At 34.6% G+C, this 20,199-nt stretch overlaps 1 protein-coding gene across 4 annotated transcripts in view; it reads right to left on the bottom strand.

The window, feature by feature from the left end:
- LOC124359723 (pituitary homeobox homolog Ptx1-like) overlaps positions 1–20,199 on the bottom strand; it is a 97,244-nt gene that overhangs the window by 42,232 nt on the left and 34,813 nt on the right. For all 4 annotated transcript variants that reach the window (XM_046812696.1, XM_046812698.1, XM_046812699.1 and 1 more), the window contains exons 3-4: positions 10,337–10,441; positions 5,818–6,056 (exon numbers count right to left, since the gene is read on the bottom strand). In XM_046812696.1, coding sequence (XP_046668652.1) covers positions 5,818–6,056; positions 10,337–10,441 — 344 coding nt within the window. The remainder of the gene's footprint in view (positions 1–5,817; positions 6,057–10,336; positions 10,442–20,199) is intronic.

Here is a 20,199-nt window from a genome sequence, read left to right as displayed (position 1 = left end):
GTACAGTCTCAGCCGAATTATATACAAGGACTTGCCCATTATCAAATGGAGAAGAGTAAAGGCGTTGTCAAAGTAAAAAGTGCGTTACATGCAAAATGTTAATTCCACAGCTCCATTAGCTCCTGAGATATTCAGCAGAAAACAAATTCGCAGGTAGATTCGCAGATACGGACAGACAAAGGAGAAATTATGGCAGTACCCTTAGTGCTGCTTAAGAAAAACATACAACATTCATAAGTTTATAGCTCAATTCATTCTTGATATATCACCCTGATTAAATACCTAGGCTTTGCTACCGCTCAGCCAAATTCAGTAGAGTGACACAAAATCGTCATCAAACTCTATCTTGTCTATATACAATTAGACTAAAACAACGGATTATTGAAGGACCCAACATAATGTACGAAGAACGAAAGTCCCACCACCAAAAAACTCCATCAAATATCAACATTAAAATGTCATACGATTAATACTTAAGACTTGTTTACAAATTTGCCTATTCCATAAATCTCTCGTTACCTTCTTGGTCACCAGATCCTTGTAAACATATTATAACGCTCAGCCAAAAACCATGGAATGACATGTACCATCATCAAACTCGATGTTCATTATGTGGAAATGAAGGTTAATAAAGAATTTCAAGTCTACAGGTTTGTTCGTTTTCAATATATCATAAGGACAGACAGACACATGTGAATTTATCTAACCCCTGGAAAGGTAGTATTCGCTAATAGGTATAAGACCTTCGACTATTTGTTTCAAAACGAGTTACATGTAAAGTGAGAGTGGAAATTATTTATAATTATGTCACAATAAAGCTGGAAATCCATTTATCCTTGGAAACAATATTTATTAGTGTAAAAACGCTAAACTATGAAGGATAAAGTAATCAACTTTCCCCCATTTGGAGTCCAGGACACACAGCACATGAAGTGAACGAGGATGCTGAACAATTGCCCAAAAAGGGAACTTTGACACCCTCTATAATACCAGAATTTTTTCACTTAGGGTTCTGGCCTAATTTCTCTTCCATCAGCCTCTCTCTCTATCTATAGGCCTGTGTGTCTGTTTAGAACTAGAAATGTCAAGAACGAATTGAGATGTGGATCTGAAGTTTTTTATATACATAAGCAACAATTTGGCTAAAACATACCCGTCCCCAGTATACCTGTATCTCCAGAACGATTTCATCTGCAGACAATATTTAATTGACTGAATCACACAGTAGTCTGGCAGATTTTCTCTGTTTGCCTGCCTGAGGGTCTCTTCTGTCGGATTGCCTTTGTAACAAACTCGAGTGAAGCCGGTTATGCGACACGTTGTGTGGCGTACTCTTAACTTGAGATTAAGTTTACAGGACATATTTTTTATTATATTAAACCCAATTTATGCAATATAAGGATTTAAAGAACGTATATAATGATATCCAGAAATACAGCAACTCATTCACTAAAACATTTACTCATAACATCTAGTCACTTATTTATAATTAATATTCGGACTTTGAATCTGAGTTAGAGATAGCTTCATATAATTTGAGAGCTTCAAATCCTGTTTGTGACCGTAGCACTTTTCATCAGTGAAGGAAACAGGATTTTTCCGGACATTTGCCATCCTTCAGTGAAACAAAAAATCAGTAACACTATGTTTCGAGATCTGCAATCTGATCTCTTCTTCTGGTAAAGAACTAATCTAATACATAATTACAAACTAGGTTAAAAATAAACAAATCTTACCAAAGCGTTGTGGCACGCCTAAGTCAGGAATTACAACCTACATGTTGTTTGTCAACTTCACTAACTCTATAAACTTGCACTTGTTTCACTGAACGATGGCAAATGTCCGGAAAATCCTGTTTCCTTCACAATCTTTTCATTTTCATCAGTACCGAACTTACCGGCTCTCTCCGTTCTATTTGATAAGATCCTTGAACACGTCAGTGCCAATGAGATCAGGCATAATGAGACTTAAACGGGATCGGCCTCTCCTTAAAAAACATATATGGAGAATCAGTGTTATGGATAAGTGTCACTAATGAGCAACTGTAGTAACCACGGGAAATCTACAGTTATGTGGAGATTTAAACATTATATTTCAGCCTTTCACTTTTCATCATTCCACCTTTTTGCGGGAGTTTTCTACGCCATTGGCATTTTAATTAGTTACGATTTTAAAGGAAAATGTCAAAATCCATTTGCAAATTTTTGATATATCCGGGAATCGAATCTTTGTCCTCTCATTTATTTTGACAGCCGGCTTCAAGTTCGCAAGAAAGTAACAACGTTTGTACAAGACTTAGAATCTCCTAAGGTGATGAATATGTGTTTTGTGACGCAAGAAATCAAAGTCCAATTCACCAAAACCTGTAACCAATTTCAATATTCTACCTCCTGCAGACTCTTTGATAGAGTGGTATTGTGTTCCCTTTGTCTTTATAATTAGCTGTGATATATTATTGATGGTATTCCAACAGATGAAAAAGATTATTTAAATCTCCCAAAAATAAAGTGTAAATAAAAGCAGTGGAAATTGCAAAGGAAAAGTCATAATATCGTCAACAAGTAGTACTTTCAATGATTTCATTCTTCGATGGATCGATACCACAATTTGAGGTCTTGGACGACCAGGAAGAGGAAGAGGGTACTGATTGAAACACCAAAGAGAGGTTGTCCGATTGTGACGTCACATGATGTGAGATGTAGCGCGCCCTGGTGGCCAGGATAATAATGTCTGGAGTGAGGGGGAGGAAGGGATTTATCCCCCACAGCTGCATCCCTAATCCCGGCTCAAGATGTACGCCCCCCTCAATGGCCGCCCGCTCCTGTTCCCGCTCCCAGTCCTATAAACATACCACCACCCCCTTCCTTCCCCGCACTCACCCACTGTTTACGTACTCCACTCCTGTACAAACCCTCGCCTGCACTTCCCTTCTGTGAGACAACATTCCCACAGTTTCCGACTCGATGTTTCTACTGTAACAGTCAATCTGTGACTAAACTCTGTTTAAACAAAAACAATTAGATTTTTGTTAATAAAGTGGTAATAAAGGAGTATACTTAGCGTATGAGGTCATTAAAATTAGTTCATCCGAAATGCTTAAGACATTTTTCAAGGATAACCGTTAACATTGCTCTTGAACAAGAATTTGCTAGTGAGGTAACGTATTTGGCCACATCGTAATTACGCGTGATAAATTAAATACAAAAATTTCAAAGATTTTATTACTTGGTTAAGTTTTCACAAATTTTTAAGGAATTAACTTTGAATGTGGGAGGTGGTACTTTAATTTGTCCATCTGGGAAGTACCTATAATGTATAATTGATAGGGTGAAATGAAACATTCCTTGATAGCTGAGTGGTTAGCGTCGCATCTCACCATGGTAGGGGTTCCGGGGTCGATTCTAGGCTTGGGCATGGCAATTTTGCACGCTAACATTCATAATCATTACAACTTATCCTTCAGTAATAATTGTCTGGGCTCAAAATTTGGATCACCATCATTAAAAGAGAAGAATATTTAGCTTAGACTGTAGTCCAATGCGACGTGCAGCAAATAGCGTTGAATCTCCTATTGGGAGACACGATAAGACTATTTAAGGAAATAAAAAAATAATTTGACACTTGCATTGTAGGTGGAATATTGGTTAAGTTAAAAGGTGAAAATTTAGAAAGAAACTTATCAAATGAAATTACTATTTCTCTAGAGTTGATCTTAGAAGTTAGTGGTATGGGTTAAATACACCTCAGATTTAAAAAAAATCACAAGTCTGTATGCAGCGTATAGAAAACACTATAAACCACCCAATAACACCACCTATACTTTATTATCTCTACCGATATTTCGTAAGACTCGGGTGTCTTGGAGTATCGTCAATATTCTGCGTCCTTGGGAACGTGTTTTGACTATCTAAGTTCAATTCAGATAGTATTGAAGCATTGATCTTCTCACCTATTATCAGTGCTGTTTTTATTGTTACGCATCCAAACATGTTACTATATACTTCATAATTACTGGAGTAGACTGTGATGAGCTTATTGAAGAGGGTAGTCTTTAGTAAGGGACGGTGTAGTGTATTTTGATGTTGTAAGAAGAGAAAGATTATATTACTAATTGGTGAAACCTATTTTTCGAAAAGAGACTAACCAACCATTGAAAAAGACAAAATCCTTCTATGGAGGTTATACTATGGGGAGACCCTCATGACCATAAGCTGATAGCTCATTATTTATAAACAAGGCACCACTTTGGTTGTTTTTCCTTTTCAGATTTATCCAATGAATCCTCCTATGAATCTTTAAGTCTGATGGTGTGGAAGAGAGTTGAAAAAGTCCTATAAAGAGAAGTTGACTCAAATATCAACTTTTGTGTGTAACAGATTAGTAAACATTTTAAATTGCGACCTAATGAGTCACCTCGTTACTCGTGGAAAATTTATCATAATAAATCACAGTTACGTGACTAAATATGCTGTAGAATTAGATATAATAAAATAACATCAGCGGTTCAAACATTATATTGATATGCAGACATTTGAACGTTCAACCATAAAAATATTATACGTACGTAAAACCATTCGGATTGTGTTGTTAATTTATTATAAAAAAATACAAGAACCATTTGTTAAAAGATACAAAAGTTTTTCATAATGAAAATAGCATAATGAAAATAGCATATCCTATAATCATTAAATTTATAAACAAAATCAACTGACTTAAGCAGAAATTAGTGTAAGAAAATAATGATCTGAAGCTTAAGTCTTTCTAACATAAGTTTTAAAGTGGTCACTCGTATTATCAAAATCTGTTTTAAAATTAGTAACAGCAAACCTAATACAAAGCACCCAAGAAATCTTTCATCCAAATTTGTTTTCAAGTGATAGACAACAAAGAGGTAAGAGAGAGGCAACAGCTATGTAAACAAACAACAAAACCTATAAACATCTTCTAGACTTTTGTAAGAATCACTCAGAAGTGGGCTGCTTTGAATGAGCTAGTGAATTGACGAGACGTGAAGACTTACTAAAGAATTATCACTACCACAAACATTTCACCTGTTGGAGATAAGACAGGGTCCATCTTTTAGCGAACAAGCTGCAGAGAGCACACCTTATCAGAGTCAACACGCCGCTTATCAGCTGATAACGGTAACCAAGGCTATTATCACTCCTCAGTTGAAACAATTAAAACCTCTCTCGCTAATAAACCCTATACAGAAAGATGCTCTAGTAAATTTGGCTAGGGGTGAAATTACAAATGCAGCTTTCGTAATTCTGAATAAAATTAACAAGTTCAATCTAAGTGGATGATCTCATCAGTTTGACCATTTGAAAGATACAGATTACAGAAATAGTCCTATTGTTTAGATTTAAATCAATGCTTTACATGATTTTATCTTCTTACATGCAGTATCTTTAACCTTGAATCTTGAATCATTAATAATACTTTAATCTTCAAAACTTCTTTCTTGGAATGGTAACACAATTATTGAAATAAGAATAGACGTAACTGTATGTGATGAATGAAATAATTCATCTTCTTGTCCTATCTAACAGTTACACCAGAAATAAATTCATTATGTAAAACATCTTTTATAGCTTATTTCACTTTGTCATTACTTTTTATTTCTTTTATCTACTCAAGCTCTTTTCTGAATAATTATTATCTGAGGAGAAAAGCTCTCCTGTATGTTCCTCCTAAATCACATCAAAGAAAAGTATCAAACTACGAGGTCGTTCGAAGACCTCATAATTTTCGAAAGATTCTTCTTGATAAGGGAGTTGGACACTTACATAAAATATTCTCAAAGGTCTGACTCACCCTGACTCTGGCCTCCGTGAGGTTGGTCCACATGGCGATCTCCTCTCTGGTGCTCATGTCCGGGTACCTGTTCCGGGCGAAGGTGGCCTCCAGCTCCTGTAGCTGTTGGGAGGTGAAGTGCGTCCTCTGTCTCCGCTGTCGTTTGTTGGTCTTGCTGTTCTTCTGGTCCTTGGAGTTGTCGTCGGCGTCCACTCCTTCTGTCTTGATCCCTCCTAGGGGCTCCACTGAGAGTACTCGCCCTGCAACACCAATAGGAAGTTGAACTTTGGCATTGAGTATGGAGAATATGGAAAACTTTATCTGGATTCTAAACCTATCTGAGGTCATTATTAACTGCTGTTTGTGAGGTCGGAAAAATGCCTAAATATTTGTAAGGTCCAAACAACGATTTGTTGTAACTAATGTTACGCCACCTCTCGGGAGACTGAGAAATGCACAAAAAAGCATTACATTGCTGTTTTTTTCTGGTATTTTAAATGAAAATTTTACATTTTTTTACAGTTTATTTTGTGAAATTTTAGTTCCTGTATAATATTTTACATTTAATTACTCTAATTCAATTTTGAATCCTAGTTTTTTCCTAGTTTGTAAGATAATTCGTACTTAATATTCGAAATCTAAACATTAATTTTTTTATTTCCCTTAATATTGAGTTTCTTACCTTGGTGTATTCTCAACAATACCTTAAAGTAATGTGCAAGTTGACCTATGCTTGGATTTAAGTCGTTTCAACGACAGCCTACTGTGAATTTTCATTTAATTCCTAAGAGGACAAAACATGTCGAGGGATTAACAGTTTGTAAGTCATGTGATCGTATTTAAAATTTTAATTTCATATACTAATTTAAAGTTATTTCTTGCTCTATTCTTATGTTGAGTCTTGTATGTGCCATAAACAACGCTTACGGATGTTTAAAATACAAACAAATCAAAGTTAAGACATTTCGGTCTAAATACCTTGAAACAATCAATCATAATTTGTTGATGAAATGATAGAAATGATTTGAGTAATAACTAGCAATAGAAGCAACTGGATGAGAAGACAGATAACAACAAACCCTAAATTGGTTTTATTCAGGCTAGGGCCGAGTGCCAATAAACAAGAGAGCAATAGAAGGAACTAAAGTGTAAATGAGGCTGTGGTCTTATTCATTCGGCTGTCTCGCGAGTTGATTGATAAGTGAGCAAAGCAATTATTGAGAGGGAGGATCGGGAAGTTGATCCCGAGCCAAAGCCCCCGCGACAACAAAATTAGATGAAGAAGCAATTTCCCCAAAAGAATATGTAAATTAAACAAATTAGGAGAGCTGCTTTGAATGTGGTTCGGCGTCTCTAATGTAATGAAATTGCGAGCTCGGGAAAGTCCCTTCCGGCGTAAAGCCCGAGAAGAAATTTAAGACTTAGCCAAACATTTAAAGGAGGAGATGACTTAGGAAGATTTTACCGATTGGTACTTTGAATGCCTAATTGAATATTTTCTTACTTAATTTGTCACGTTTCTGTGTCTTGATAAAGAAATATTATCAATTAAGAAAAGAACATCTCTGTGAACGTTCAGAACGTAAATTCTAGTCTCTTTGTTAACAAATTTTCTGGATGTTACATTTAGTTTTTGAATTCGTGAGGAATATCCTAATTTGGTTCTTCGTACTAGAGAATCGTACAAAATCCATAAGTGGGATCTAAAATTTAAATTTTTATGACTTTTTATAAGTTATACCTATACTCAATGTGCAAGAGCACTTTATCTTCGTGAAATTCATAAGTTATTAATTTAGTTTAAGTGTTTTAACATAATCACTAACTATGTCGTAATTAATTTGCGTATGTCGTAGCCTAATTACTGCTGTATATAGAATAAGCAAAAACAAGATTGAAATCTTCCTGTATTTTACAAAGTTTTCAAGACTATTTTGATAGCACCATTCAGTTCTGAAAATGTCATCCTGAGTAATTAAATAATAACTAGTAACTATAATGAATAATAAAAACACTAATAATTAGTGTAATTATTGACTCTAAATTACGCCAAATGTTTTATTTTTGTTTTTTTATTATTATTGCAAATTTTTACAATAATTTTTATCACGAGGGTTCAATATCAGTCAAATTTTATGTTGTGACCCAAGAAAATACCTAATATCAAATATATTACTAATAAGGAAGTACTTAGAAAAGTACTTATATGATCTCATAATGAATATTTTAAATATTCCAACCGCTAGAATAACTAGAAGTATTACAAATACATAATGAATTAAGTAATATAAAAATGGACAACAGGTAAGTTGTCTGGAGTCATATAAAAATATTACTTAAACATGTCTTTTTTAACATCTTTAACTCTTTTCTTTTACTTATTTACTTGCATAAAGAAAGAAATAGAATACTATCTTATTAATCTTAGCTTTGATTTCTTATACGATTTGCTATGTGTATAATGAAAAAATAATTGTAGTGATTGAATATAGCTTAAATAGCCTTAATGGAGGCCTTTGAAAATGTAAGATTTTGCAACATTTTAGAGGAATTGATAATTTATCGTAGGCTAGTATCCTATCGAAGTTAGAAAATGAGTACTATGTATAATGGCATTTAAAATTCCTAACACAAACAGATTTCTAATATAGATATTATAACAATCACAAAAGTAGGAGTATAACGCGGTTTTCAGCCGTATTGAAATGCTTTTCCTGAAATAAAATCTGGGCTTTTCACATTAGGCCCAATCCTAGACTTGGAAGATAATGCATCTAAATAGCTAATGGAATTTTCTTCTCTGCAATGGTTTTCTTTTGTTATCATAATTTTACTTCAACATATTTAGAACAATAATGTAAAAACTATAACACGGCTTATCAGATAGAGTTTAAAATAAATATTTATAGACTCTGACAAAGTTATTCCGTTTTAATCCTTGGGCGTAGCGTAAGGAACCACTTTCCTCGGATCTGATCCCGAGTCCCGTTACGTTGTAGAGGGTGTGTATCGGGCTACTGTCGCTCGGCAAACAACTCTATCGGCCGTCCAAACAGTGTAATTACAGATGGCCACAAAGACACCGCTGACAGTGAGGGATCACGGCGGTGGTGGTTCAAACCTCTGTTATCAGCCAGTGATACCACTCGGTCATAGTCAACTAACGGTACCCGCCAGGGTGCAGTTGCTCAAAGATCTGGGTACCTCGTCCTGCCATTACACGACAAGACGGGATAACACAATGATCCTGTGTAAACGCGAACTGGAGTACCGAAAGGATCTTACTTCGTTCCATTGATTTTTTCTAATCACTATCAGAGTTCAGCTTAGTTTCATTACCATTTCGACGTTAGTACTCTACTATCATTTTCTAGACTGACACAAAATTAGAGCAGAGTGTTCATTTTATTAAGAATGCTACTAAATAAACATTATTCACCTTACGTTAGTACAATTACTTTGATGTTTCCTAATTATGTAGGCAAATAGAGTAGGCCTATAATTTCTGGCTCTGCGTGGCACATTACTTAGATACCAAAAACCTCTCTATTTGGGGTAAACACAACAGTCAGGGTGTGTTTCAATTATATAACTTTGATTACCTTCCTTTAAATTGTATAACGCGGAGGCAATTTCCTAATTTATAGTCCAAGAGATATGTACTTCTTGAAAGCCCGCTCAAAACTTAGCTATACTGGAGAGATTTACAACAACATTACTAAAACTCTTTCAAAATTATAAAATTACTGTTGAAATGGAATGTGCAGTGGTGACATATAAAAATATCACTAGACATATAATTAATCTAATCCACATTAAAAGGGTGGTCAATTAAATTAAAGTAACATTAATTATTTGTTGTGATGGTAGTTTGTAATGGGTTACTTTGCGGTATTTTAATTTTTTGTGAACAATTGTTTTGAACTTACTAAGAAAACTTCCAATAGTCAACATGTCGGCAGTTCGTCAGCGGTTCGGCAGGAGTCTGCAGCAGATAAGGAAGTAGTTTATGGGGAGTATCTAATCTAACCTGTCTGCTGGGACATATTTACAACTGACTGTTTGGTGGGCAAATACAACCCCAAGCGAACGTAACACATAGAGCAACGGTCCACCGCAAGGTATCACACTGGGGCCTCTGATCTTCTCTGTGGAGATAGAGAGCTGGGTTGAATTGATGTAGATGGCACATGAAGACGTGTTACGATTTAAAGTACAGCACAAATGAACAAAAAAAAACCATCTTTTATTAACAGAAAATGAGAGGAAAAGTGAAGTACATTGTGCTCCAAATAAATACTTTATTAATAGATATAACCTCTGATAATGGTTAATTTAAAGTTCCAATAGATATCACAATGACTAAACTTGAATACCTGCATCTATTCATCTTGGGTACATATGACATTTCTTAAAATGTCCTCTTTAATCAGGAATGACAAAATCAGTCAATCACTTGATTACCTGTTATATAATTACTTGGATTGGCCCCTACAGCACATAACAAGTAGTTTTCAAAAATATGTCTTTATAAACATACCCTTTCGATCCCTGTTGCGACTACGAGCGGAGCTGAAGGAAAGTTGCGTGTGATCCATAGTCATGGGGTGAGAGTTGTCTCTGAAGTCTCCCGTCTCCGCCCACACTGCAATTCAAACAGCCTCACTTGCAATGTAAATATTTACAAAGGTGTAGTTACAATAGGTAAGGAAGAGTTGGACAGTTTGTGTCTGATCCATGGTCATGGGGTGAGAGTTGTCTCTAGAGTCTCCCGTCTCCGCCCACACTGCAATTCAAACAGCCTCACTTGCAATGTAAATATTTACAAAGGTGTAGTTACAATAGGTAAGGAAGAGTTGGACAGTTTGTGTCTGATCCATGGTCATGGGGTGAGAGTTGTCTCTAGAGTCTCCCGTCTCCGCCCACACTGCAATTCAAACAGCCTCACTTGCAATATAAATATTTACAAAGGTGTAGTTACAATAGGTAAGGAAGAGTTGGACAGTTTGTGTCTGATCCATGGTCATGGGGTGAGAGTTGTCTCTAGAGTCTCCCGTCTCCGCCCACACTGCAATTCAAACAGCCTCACTAAAAATATTACATTGCAAATTATCTTCTTCATTCCCGAACGTAACTTGATGGTAGGTCTTCAACTTCCCCACTCCCCTCCAGGATAGCGGAAGGAGCGATGCCAGGACGTCATGATCACTACCACACGTCACACGCCACCCTAAACACCTGTCACGGTGGCCCTACGTGCCCGTTCTGTCTCTCTCCAGGAAGCCATCCTTTGCCGCCAAGCGACGACAGGCGCTTCTGATTTATTCGGCACCCTCAGTTTTTACAACCTTGTAATGGCTTGAACATCTTTCCCACTCCTCTTACTAACGACTCCCATCACCTCAGACAAATTATTTAACAGCCAATAAATTTCTCCGGTTTTGGATCCGGGTCAAATGTGGTGCGATGGAGTGGTTTCGGTGTGTCAAAAACTATTATTCTTATCTTAAAAGATTACATGTATTAATTTACGGTGAACAGATATTATTTTAAAGTTAATTAAAATCTAATCTTCATAAGTTAAAACAATGTTTGGTATATTCCCAGGAAAGCTTTTTATCAATTAACAATACCACGTAATTAGTCAAAACTACTGACGCCTCGTCTTCCGCTATGACAGAGTCAGAGTATACTAAAATCTGATTCTACTAATCCTCTTCTCTTGTGAATGGTTTTAAAATAATGTGGTAATTATTAGTGTGGAAACCAAATTTGTCTAGATGCCCACTAAAAACATTTGAAGAAGGAAGGAATTTCCCATAAACTAAAAATATGATTTAAAAGAGGGCAACACTATTTTTTTCTAGAGCAAAAGCTAAAAGAGAAATATTCTGTAAAATGTCTTGGTCCTCTTATCAATATATAAGGGTAGGAGAACGCCGCAGTACCACATATGTCACGTAAAATGATTCGCTTATGTTAAATGCAAACTTTCAAGTTATATCAGCTCATTAATTTCTCAAAAAATGTACTTCAATTTTTACATCCATTTTAATTAGAAGAGAAATTGTTGCACCCTACTGAGTGATAGCATTTAATGACGCTCAGCCAAGTTCCATGGTTGGACATGCACCATCATACAAGTAGAACTCATTCTTGCACATGTAGAAATGAAATTTCACACAAAATTAAAGTCTACAGATGAAATCTTTCTCGTGATTTCTAGTCACATTACGCACTCACATTTTAGTTCGTTAAGTTACGTTTCACAGCAGTGTTTGAATAATAAGAGTTCCGGGGAACTAGGTAAGTACTACAACGTAGAAGTGCGCTGAAATGGAATCTTATTACCGAATTCTGACATCGACTTTCCACTCTATTAATTTTTATTTTTACTCTATGAATAAAAGCCCACACACAAAGCCTCTGAAAGATTATGTATGTGATGTAGCGTGCAGGCTACACGTGTTAATATCCCACATTTCATATGATTATAATCAGTTTGTTAACACATTTATTTATTCTTGTAATTTCTCGTTATCTTCATGGTTCCAATGAGATCCATGTAAAAATATTCGCCAGTGCTCAGCCAAGTATCTTTAAGTAACATGCACCATCATCGAACTCAGTGTTGCCTAAATAGAAAAAAAACTTTATGGAAAATTTCAAGTACGAGAGGTTAGTTTGTTTTCGAGATATGAGAGACGGACAGGAATGCCATTCTTCCCGCCCCTCGAGCTTTGTTAACGCACAGCCAACAAAAGGGCAATAAGGGAAACTCAAAGTGTCGAAGACTAGATGGTATTCCGAGACGTCGTGATTCTTCAATTGCATATATATTTGTATATAAATATTTACAATGGCACTATATTGAACACGTATTTAAAAATTGCATTGTAAATTTCAATTTTTCCCTTTGAACATAACAAATAGTCATGAAGATCCTATGAATGGTATAGTAAACATGAGGTGTTCTTTCTAGACCTGAAAAGAAGAGGGGTTTCTGTGATGTTACCAGTTGATATTCTCGTACTACTCCTAATTAATGTGACTATAACCTTCGTCAGAAGGTTTCATAACCAAGGGTATAACTAGAGATATCTGATGCATCACTGAGTGTAAAAAGTTCGGCGCTGCCAATCCGTGAATTCAATATTTTACTGGTTTCAGATCTCCCATAAACTACTAATTAAAGTTCTTTCTTATGATTATTTAACCTCAAATAGTAAGAAGTTTACGCAGGGCATAAACACCATTCTACAAAAAAAGTATCTTACAGAAAAACTTTTAAAGAAATTTGAAAGTACAAGTGTTATATAAGAAATAAAATATGCATGAAACCCTCAAGATGACAAAGATTAATTTAAGCTATTTTAGAAACAACACAAAACATAAATATGTATGCATAAATACATGTTAATCTAATGTAGTATCTACACTCTAATGCATGATAGGCCGTTAATTGTGTGGCAACAAAAATGAAGATTAACATGTGTTGCAAGCGCCTAGTGAACTGGAAAGACCTGTTAATGTTAACCTCACCCAGACGATGCGATGTAGCTCGCTCCCCTGATATGGTTTATGACCCCAATATGGCGACTGTTTGTAAAACACGGATTCAATCTAAAGATAACAGCAATAAAACTGCTTTATGAACATCACCCACTATCGTATTTTACATAGTGCAAATATCATTATAGAGAGTTCTAATTTTCTTTATCGCACTCAAAATAAAAAATCAGATAACAATTCAAAAACATAAGTACAGTTTGTATTTAACCCTTACTCTATACATATAAAGCTTTTGGAATCTTAGACTTGCGGTTGCCCCCTATACCACTAGATTTAGAAGCGTAAAGTTATGTCCACACCATTCTTAAGATGGAAAAATCCAAGTCATTTTTTACCAGTGTTGTTCAACAAGTTTTTTTCTTGTAGTGCTAGGAGTATGTTTTGCATAATCGACTTAGCCAACTCCAAAATAAGTCGTTGTGATTTTTTAATTCACACTGTATCGTGACATGACAGAATTAACTCGACACTTATGAGAAGACTCAACTTCAGAGTTATTATAGATAGCTTGGTACACTCTAAATTCTACTAACATTTGGAAATTACAAATATTTAAATTCTAGTATTCGCAATAAAATAAGATTGTTGTTAGATGAGTGCTTAGTAAAGTTTTACCAGCCACTTGCAAAACGAAACGAAATCCGACATCTGTCTTTCTGTAAGCGAGAAGTATCGTACGATTTGGTCTAGTGCAGTGTTTCAAAAAGTTTTTGGACCCAATGCTCCCTTTAGGTCTGTATTACTTTCCATGGCGCCCCACCCCTCTATGGAGTCGATAAAGAACAACAAACAAAGTATTGTAACTTTATAATTAACATAATTCATTAACATCGGTAAAATTTTGCCCTTTACGTCATGTAAATTAGCCATAATAAAAATATCAAGTAGAAACCGTGTTTTAATGTACTATTCACTATTACTGATTTTTAAAGAAAACTATTATTATTATTGTTAAACTTGGAGTAATACAAGTAAATATACAGAGGGAAGTAAGTAAAGTACAAAGTGTTTGACGTTTTAAATATTGTTGTAATAATTAAATGATTGCTTTCATAAAAATTAGTTTACCTCGTCAGATTATATCTACTCAAATTCATCACATTTATAATATTCCGTTTAAGTTTCACACAAGCCATTCACCATATTTGCTAAAAGTCTATACGAAGTATAAGATTTTTTCGTTTAATTAGTAGCCTACATGAAAATCTGGACTCTTGTTGAAACTGCATCACACACTTTTTTTTAAGTTTGGTCTGTATTTTGGCTTGGTAACTGCCACAGCTGAGAAGCCCGCCTCACAAAGGAAGGAAAGAGCAAAGTAGGTAGGGCATCAACATAAGAAACGCTTTCCTGACAATTTGCGGATTCATTTTTTTTTGACATTACGCCAAAACGTTAGCAATCAATTAGTTTGTAGTTCAGTCCTTAATGAAGTATCTATTTGGAATTCAACCAATTGTCCACTCTCTTCAACGTTTAGATGCCATCTTTGTTAAATGGATTTGATATCCACATTATAGAGACACCCCATCTTTGATATCTTTGATAGGGATATACTCATCAAAATACACTCAGTTTGGAAAACCTTTCTGCAATAAACTGTTCAAGGCGGAAATCTATTGCATTCACTTTTAGCCATGATAGCCTTTCGAAAATCTAGTTTCTTTTTTTAAACCTTCCACTTTGTCTGAGAGGTTTGAGATATTTGTGTTCTTTTCTTGCAATTACTTACTTACTATATTCAACTTTTCAAACAATTCAGTAAGAAGAGCTGAATGTTCCAGAAAAGTTCTTATCAATAAATATATCGCCATGACATGTATCGCCATTTATCCTTCTGGTAAGCATGTATTTCGGGTCTCAACTCAAACACTCTAGAAAATGAGTTACCATGAGACAACCAACAAGGACTACTGCAGAGTAAAACATAAACAGTAAGATCCCGTATCCTTGTACATTTGTTTAAAAACATTTACTATATAGGAGTGTTTTAATGTTGATTGCACCGATAACAATGTTAAGTGCACCGATAACAATGTTAAGTGCACCGATAACAATGTTAAGTGCACCAATAACAATGTCAAGTGCACCAATAACAATGTTAAGTGCACCAATAACAATGTTAAGTATATCGTGCAGTTCCTTAATGAGATGTTCAGCTCCTGATGCTTCTCTATGGATCTTGCAATGGGTCCAAATCGCAATGGTCGCCTTCGCTGTAACGGAGCTTGAAGCCCCCCTTTCGACCCGCCATTGAACTGCCATTATCAGTAGACTACATATTACGATATTATTAAGATATTTTAGCCAGTCAGTGTCATGATTATTGGCTTGTCTGGGTGGAGTGATGTGTAGTGCCAAGGCAGCACGTTCCATGAAATAGTGGAGAGTGCGCCTTCGAGTCCCTCACAACGCTGTTCATGCGATGACTTAGCAATTGTTTTTGTTCATGCTTAATTGTTTTAATATAAAAGTGATTTGTGGAGCTGTAGGTATATTAATGATAACTAAATAATTTGATACAACATTAAAAGTTTACTCTAGCGTAATAAAGTAATAAAAAAGTGTATTTTTATTTTTTTTTTCATACGAAATAATATTTTCTTAACCGCTGTCGCTCAATCGCGGCGCCACAGGGAAACACTGGGCTAGAGAGTTGAAATTTTGTAGAGCTCTACTTCTACTATGTTATTGAAATTTAGAAACATCGGTTATATGCAATCTTGGTATTTGTCTGTCAAAAAGTGACTCTAGTTACAATGGTATTATGGGTACAATGTTAGCAACGAAATATCAGAATAAAAATTAGTAAACAGAGTATAATGTATTGTGAAGTGTAATGTATAAGTATAATGAATTGTTAATAATACACTTTTACAACACGTGTATGAAATTACTTAGTCTAGTCTAGGAGTCAAGTGCCAATTTTTACTGTTTAAGCATACAACCTGGTTTTTTTTACCGAGAGAGTACATTTTCTCAAGGAAGAGTTCTATTGTCAGCCGTTCTAGTTTTGGTGGGCGTCGAAAGTAAAAACTGTCAAAAATTATGAAACTATACTTTTTCCTCAGGTCAAGCTTTTTTTAGCTTGACACGCTTATAACTTTATTTGTATTTATGTATGTGTCTGTCAGTTTGTTTTAGGTGTGTCAAGCTAAGAAGTTTATAATCTGATGGGAAAAAACAATTTCATATATTTAACCCTTTTGTTACCGTCCTATTTGGACCTCTACCAAAACTAGCAGACGGTATTAGGAGAAATACTTTTGTCGATATCAATAACAAACCAGGTTGTTTGCTTTAACAATGCAAATTTGTTCGATGCTCCTGAATTGTAACAATTAGTCTTCATTGTAAATTAAATAGCAAAGGAATGTATTATCTTTTTTTAGTGACTGAAATTACCGATGAAATATGGTATCGACGAGCATATGTAAGTATGGTAGTTTGAAATTTTTTATTAACTCTTTTCCTTATCGTCTCTGATTACTAATATTTCATCGATTTTAACACTCTGCGATGACATAGTCTTGAAATTTGAGACGCAAATAGAATTGTCTGCTTTACATAGTAAACACTAGTATATACTTATATAAGTATTTTCATATGCTTAGATTGATGACTTTAAAGCAGAGGGAATATCCTCTTGAGATAAATAAATAATTCGTTACTGGATAATACAGTTTTATTTATTTGTACGGTTTTTGAGACGGTATTGAACTGCTTTGCTTGTCTATATAAAATATTACGAAAGTCGATTTCAGTCTTTGTGTCTGTCTATTTACAAACACGATGTATTCGAATAAGTTAATTTCGAGGATTGAAACTATCCGGTTTAAAACTCCACCACTACTACTTCTATGTTGAAATTGAAAATGGTTCTCTGGCCAGGATATAGTCTGCTCAACATGATAGTATAACATCAATCTATTATACAGGGTGAATATAAAGTCAGGACTCCCTCCTCTATTTTCTTATATAGGTAATATAAGGAGATATCCTTTGGGTAGTGGTGCAATGTGGAAAGGAAGTTTCATTTTATGACATTGACAATTTTTTTTGTCCCCCAAAAATGCGAAATTTTGGGGGCAACCCAAAAATTTCAAATGTAAACCCCTATCAAGTGACCCCTTAAAGAGCATGAAAAACTTAAATAGTAGTGAAAACCAGAGATTGCTATCTCTTTCCTAATCCGAAATAATAGCCAGTATTACCAAAACAATTTTAATAACTCACCACGTCACGAAGATACGAAAGATACGAAAGTGACAATGTTCCAGCTGCATGATCAGCTGTTGGTGTCAGCTCTACTGTCTATTATAAATAATAATGCATCAGCTGACTCATACTGCTTATTGTGTTCTGACGATTTATTTACATTGAGGTTATGTATACTGATGATAGTCCAGTTGATTTTGATGTGAATATTTCTTAATTTTTGAAATCAATTCTCAAAAAAAAAAAAAAAAAAAAAAATATTCTCCAAATAAATCACTGGATGAATTACTTTCTAAATCACTCTGTGCCATTTTTTAATTTCAAAAATTAAGAAATATTCACATCAAAATCAACTGGACTATCATCAGTATACATAACCTCAATGTAAATAAATCGTCAGAACACAACAAGCAGTATGAGTCAGCTAATGCATTATTATTTATAATAGACAGTAGAGCTGACACCAACAGCTGATCATGCAGCTGGAACATTGTCACTTTCGTATCTTCGTGACGTGGTGAGTTATTAAAATTGTTTTGGCAATACTGGCTATTATTTCGGATTAGGAAAGAGATAGCAATCTCTGGTTTTCACTACTATTTAAGTTTTTTCATGCTCTTTAAAATAAGGGGTCACTTGATAGGGGTTTACATTTGAAATTTTTGGGTTGCCCCCAAAATTTCGCATTTTTGGGGGACAAAAAAAAATTTTCAATGTCATAAAATGAAACTTCCTTTCCACATTGCACCACTACCCAAAGGATATCTCCTTATATTACCTATAGAAGAAAATAGAGGGGGGGGGGTCCTGACTTTATATTCACCCTGTAGAGTATACAAACAACTTGGTTATGAATGATATTGAATGCTTACTTGAATTTATAATACGCATTTACATTTTTTAACAAATGATAACCTATTATAATTGGAATCCTCGATCTTTTAATGTAAGCCAAAATAACTTTTTACCAGTGACGAATTATTAATATATATTATCATTAGGAATACTAAACACAGTTTGTTGTATTTGCATAATATACATCAAAGCGGCCTAGTTCTCGTGAGATCAATAGAGCAATTCCCTGCAAGAAAGAAATTAATCAAAATTCAAGGCAAATGTTATGGGGGTCGTAATGGGAAGGTAGTGAAAAGATTTACAACGCTAAATTATACATCTTTCCACCTCATATTTATTAGCTTGACACACACTTATAAGCGTCAACCAAAAAGATAAAGAAAGAGACTACATTTATAATAATAGTTACTTAAAATCTTATCATGAAACAATGGCACCAAATTTGGTCTCACTGAACAACCCAAGGAATCGTATTTCAGTTAGTAACTTTGTACTTTAAATCATTTACATTTCTCAATATGAGTCTATTTTGACTTGAACACATACCACACTATCATAAATTACCTTTTATAAAAGATCGTTTTCTTTGTAGTCCTCTCTCCAGATCCTCTCTGAATTCAATTTCGCCAGGGTTATTCTACGGGAACGTTACTTGTACACGTATAAATAATGCAACACACGCTTTGATACTCTATGCATTTGGCAGTTCGCAAACCTCTGCTATTTTCCTCAGATACTACATTGAAACAGAAAAAGTTCCAATGTGAAATTTGAATATGATCAGTAGGAACTATGTTTCATGTTTTGAATTAAAAATATGTAACTAAAGTATGTTCAAGAGTAAATTTATTTTTGAATATTATTTAAGTTATTAAGTTAGAAATTTTAATATAATTTATTATCGTTAAATTGAATTTTAAGAGCTCACAAAAACTTTTAGGATTGCAAAGATGCCGTATAGAATAATTTAAGATTTAAATATTGATGTAGTATTGGAAACAAAAATAAACAAATTAAATACAAGAAGAAAATAATGGTATTCTCACAGGTCTATAAATAAAATGAACAATTAACAGGAAAACGTACACCAACCCTAATGTTACCACTGCCGAATTCCTCTCCTAAAGAATATCCAAAATGACTGTTCAGACAACATTGACCTTCTTTGACCCTCTCGTGATTTAACATATTCCTTTTTATTTTTGAGTTTTTAATTAACAAGAACAATGAAAATATTATATGCGTTACTTTAATAGTGTTGCATAATGCCACAAAGGGACAAAGCTATATTTAGTACGTTGATACTTGAACACTTTTTTAAAAGTAATTTATGGCGAAAGGCAAAATTTAACAATAAAAGGAAAAATTTGCTATAAACTCCTACTTTGAGGACCATTAAGGGTTCATCCCTTAATGGAAATCTTATTATAGAGTAAAAAAGAAAAATGAGTGGAAGGTCAATTTAAAAATTCTTTTCCAAATATCAAATCACTCATACCTGCCATAGCACACCGAAAACTGGAGGCCATACTTTCAGGCAACTTAACGTGGCATCAATTTAAAATGTATTAATACCATATTGGGACTAGCAAAAATCAGTCATAATTCAGTTCAATAAGATTTGTAAAATTTACGATCCAATTGTTCAATTATTTTAGATTGCAATGCATATAAACATACAACATAAATTGCCATGCGGCATGAAAGAAGTTAAAGAGTGAAAGATCTAAGGAAGGATACAAAAAATATCCTTGACTG

Source organism: Homalodisca vitripennis, chromosome 4, assembly GCF_021130785.1.
Source record: "Homalodisca vitripennis isolate AUS2020 chromosome 4, UT_GWSS_2.1, whole genome shotgun sequence".
NCBI classification, from domain to species: Eukaryota; Metazoa; Arthropoda; class Insecta; order Hemiptera; family Cicadellidae; genus Homalodisca; species Homalodisca vitripennis.
This window is presented reverse-complemented; position numbering and strand designations above follow the sequence as displayed.